Raw genomic sequence first — 4,326 nt, forward strand, 5'->3', positions numbered from 1 at the left:
AGACTTTACAAAAACTTTCTTGATGAATACGAAAGGCTTGGTCACATGAGTGAAGTTAAAGATGAAGGAGAACCGGAAAGTTCCTATTATATGCCACACCATGGCGTGTATCGTCCCGAGAAGAGTACTACGAAGCTTCGCGTAGTATTCAACGCTTCTAGCTTGACGCATAATGCTACCTCATTTAACGCTATCCAGTATAATGGTGGGGTGATACAGGAAGACTTATTTAGCATAATGACTAGCTTTCGAAGGCACACATACGCGTTTCAAGCGGATATAAAGATGATGTACAGAATGATTTTGGTGAACCCTAAGCAGCATTGTCTTCAAAGAATCCTTTGGAAGGATCATGCGAACAAATGCCCAACAAAAGCTTATGAATTGAGAACTATCACGTACGGCACCGTGAGTGCTAGTTTTTAGCAACAAGGTGTTTGAATCAGCTATCTCTTGACGAGGGGAAAAATTTTCCTTTGGCAGCTCCTCTTCTACGTGACAACTTCTATATGGATGATGTGTTGTATTCAGCACCCTCTCTGGATGAAGCGAAGGAAACACGGCGGCAACTGATTTCAATTCTTGATAAAGCCGGTATGAGTCTACATAAATGGTCTGCTAGCCATCCGGAACTTTCACCAAGTAAAACCGATTACGACTTTTCGAGCGCCGATGAAACAAAAACTTTAGGAGTCATTTGGCGACCATCAGAGGACTGCTATACCTTCAAAATATCAGTGGATGAGAACAACACTTTTACCAAGCGGTCAGTTCTGTCCACCATTGCAAAACTTTTTGATCCCCTAGGGATAGCCGGCCCTGTCATAGCCAAGGCCAAAATATTTATGCAGAAATTGTGGAAATTGAACATTGACTGGGGTGATCCACTTCCTGCTGCAGAATCTCAGGAGTGGAGCGAATTTATTTCCACGTTGAAAGGTGTGAACAACATTAAAGTTGATAGGTGCATTACAATAGAACAGTCTAAAACAATCGAATTTCATGGATTTGCTGATGCATCGGAGAGTTGCTATGGAGCGGTCGTTTACTGCAAGTCTTTCAACTCTGCAGGTGACATAAATGTGAAATTAGTTGCTAGCAAATCTAGAGTTGCCCCACTTAAAGCCCTAAGTATCCCCAGACTGGAACTTTGTGCTGCAGTCTTGTTGTCCAAGTTAATGAAAAAGATACTTTCCGCATTAAAATTGCAAACAGACAAAGTTTACCTTTGGTCTGATTCCACGATTGTACTAGCATGGATTCAAAAGGAGCCAACGAGTCTTAAGACATTCGTGAAAAATAGAATTGCACTTATACAAGAACTGACGCTAAAGTCCCAATGGAATCATGTGCCATCCGAGATGAATCCCGCGGACTTGATATCCCGAGGATCGGACCCTGTGAAACTTTTAGAGACAAATTTATGGTGGAAAGGCCCTAATTTCCTTTATGACAATGAGTATCCTAACCAAAACTTTCCTGTGTCGCAAGAACTGAGTGTCTTCCAAAGTGAACTTAAAAAGCCTTCAAGCTTAGACATTGAAGGTCCCTTAAAAGCCTTTACATTAACATCCAAAAATTTTGTGCATGAACTAATTGGCTTGAGTAATAATTATTTTACTATAGTGCGTGTATTAAGTTATATTTTTAGGTTTTCTAAGAATTGCAGAAATCCTACTGAAGGAGCTTCAGGACCTCTGAGCAATGAGGAGATCAACGCCTCCGAGCAGTTCCTGTTGAGAATAATACAGAACGAGGAATTTGGATCAGAAATTCGGAGTCTCAAACTGCACGGGAAGGTGTCTCTTACGAGTAAGATAAGAAATTTGAACCCTCTTTTAGATTCAAATGGAATTTTAAGAGTTGGAGGACGATTAGGTAACACTGAATTGAATTTTCTTAAAAAACATCCTGCAATACTCCCTAAAAATAGTCCTTTAACTTCTGTTATTATTTCGACATATCATCTTAAATATTTGCATATTGGTCCAAATGGTTTATTAAACTGTGTAAGAGAAAAATTTTGGCCCTTGTGTGGCCGTTCTCTATGTAGAAGAATTACTCATAATTGTGTTGTTTGTGTTAAAAATAAACCCATTGCTGCGACGCAAATAATGGGAATACTACCTAGAGAAAGAGTTGTGCCAGATTTCGCATTCAACTGCTCTGGTGTTGACCTAACTGGTCCGTTTTTCATTAAATGTAAACATCAAAGAAAAGCAATTTCTCTAAAGGTATATATTTGCTTATTCATATGTTTTGTATCTAAAGCAGTGCATATAGAGATAGTTTCTGATTTGACATCCGAGTCTCTAATTGCCACGTTGAAGAGATTCATCGCGCGTAGAGGCAAATGTGCCAAACTGTTTTCAGACAACGCGACGAATTTCGTTGGCGCTAACAAGGAGTTAAAAAAATGTTTAAATTTATTCAAAAATCCTGATGAAAAATTGGCTAACTATCTATCCGCTGAAGGCATAGAGTGGAATTTTATCCCGCCTAGAGCCCCCAACTTTGGTGGTCTCTGGGAGGCAGCAATTAAGTCGTTTAAATACCATTTTAAAAGAGCTGTAGGTAATGCCTCTTTAACTTACGAAGAATTGCATACTATAGCCACTCAAATTGAAAGCATTTTGAATAGTAGACCGATAACTCCACTATCCGCGGATGAAACCGACTTAGAAGTTTTAACTCCTGCGCATTTCCTGATAGGGAGAACAATGAACGCCATAATTGAACCAGATTTGACAAATTTAAAGGAAAATAGGTTATCCAGGTGGCAAAGAATAACCAAATTAGTACAATTAATTTGGAGAAAGTGGCAACGAAGCTACTTAAGTGAACTGCAGCAACGTGGCAAGTGGAGATTCGAAAAGGACAATGTCAAAATCGGTAGTCTAGTCTTAATTATTGAGGATAATTTACCAGCTAATAAATGGTTAATGGGCAGAATAATTAAAGTGTTTTATGGCACTGATAAGAAAATCAGAGTTGTAGAAGTGAAAACCCAGCACGGGACCCTTAAGAGGTCTATTTCTAAAATATGCTTGTTACCTGTATCATAAAAATATTCTTATGTTTAATTTTATTTTGAATTGATTATTTGTTGTATGAGAAGATCGGTTGCAGTGTAAAGTATCATTAATTTGTTTTTTCTTATTTGTATCAGTGTTACTAATTTTCATCTAAATGCTTTGTAAAGATTTTTTAAATAATGCAAATTGTGCTTTGTTAAATAACATATTAATTGAATGTTGAAACATTGCAATGCCGGGCGGCATGTTCGCGCATGTGCGACTGCCGCGCCACCCTTTTTTGTAAAAGATTTATATATACCTTGAGAACTTCATAAATGGCGGACGTAGTCCGTGTGTCTTGAAAAATAAAGTACTACAGTCCATTGAAGACCAGTGTTCTTCTTATTTACGAAATAAACTTAGAGCTATCGACTAGAGTGACCACAAACAACTTCGATCGTCAAAATCTACTATTACCAACATTAACTCACTAAGTTATATACTTCTATGAATACATGTCAACTAGTACACTGAAAAAAAAACCATATGCGTTATTTATCTTTTGCGTAACTTTCAAAAATGACGACCTTAAAGTAACAAGATACTGGACATTTTGCCCAATTTTAAAGGTTAACCACTTCTTCGCATAAATTAGACAATTTCAAAATTTGCAGGAAAGGTAGCCATAATAATAACAGAAACAAAATTGATTCTCATCATCATCATCATATCTGGCTAGACAGCCCAGGGTTGGGCCAGTGCCTTCCTTTGAATTCGAATCCACTTTTCTCTACTTTTGACACTTGTTCACCAGTTTTTCTGTTTTAGAGTAAGGAAATCAGTCTCAACTAAATCCAGCCATCTCAGCCTGGGTCTACCTCTTTTCCTGTTCGTTAGGGGTTTGTATGATAGGATTTTCTTTAAATTTGAGTCATCATTCCTTCTGAAAATGTGAGCTGCCCAGTTCATTCGATTTATTTTGATGAATTTCACAATATCTGGCTCTTTGTAGATTTTATACAGTTCAGTATTATATCGTCTTCTCCAGGAATTATTTATTTTTATCCCACCAAGGATGGCCCTCAAAACTTTTCTCTAAAAAATGGCATTCGATTCTCAGACCTATGGTAATTGATTTAGCTTTATTATGTTCGAGTTCCCCAATGTTCGAGTCCCGTAATTGAGTAATTAAATACAGAAATAGTTTTGGAAATTCCGCAATTTTTTTTTTTAAAAAAAAAGGGCAATTTAGGTTTAATATCTGCAGTTTACACACCTTTCCCCGAGGTGAGTTGCAGTCGCTATCGAG

General features: G+C 37.6%; 1 protein-coding gene across 1 annotated transcript; it reads left to right on the top strand.

Annotated features, from left to right (window-relative positions):
• Positions 1–509: 509 nt before the first annotated feature.
• On the top strand, positions 510–3,065 carry LOC147811876 (uncharacterized). The gene is made up of 2 exons (XM_087162258.1): positions 510–1,585; positions 1,652–3,065. Exons 1-2 carry the CDS (start codon positions 510–512, stop codon positions 3,063–3,065), a joined length of 2,490 nt encoding a protein of 829 aa, XP_087018384.1.
• The last annotated feature ends 1,261 nt before the right edge of the window (positions 3,066–4,326 follow it).

This window comes from Parasteatoda tepidariorum, chromosome 4 (assembly GCF_982258835.1).
Source record: "Parasteatoda tepidariorum strain Cologne lab strain chromosome 4, Ptep-v5.0, whole genome shotgun sequence".
Taxonomy (NCBI): Eukaryota; Metazoa; Arthropoda; class Arachnida; order Araneae; family Theridiidae; genus Parasteatoda; species Parasteatoda tepidariorum.

Coding starts and splice junctions, on each gene's coding strand:
- LOC147811876 (XM_087162258.1), top strand. CDS start 510: ATGGATGATGTGTTGTATTCAGCACCCTCTCTGGATGAAGCGAAGGAA. Junction 1,586..1,651: donor TTAACATCCAAAAATTTTGT/GCATGAACTAAT, acceptor TTATATTTTTAG/GTTTTCTAAGAATTGCAGAA.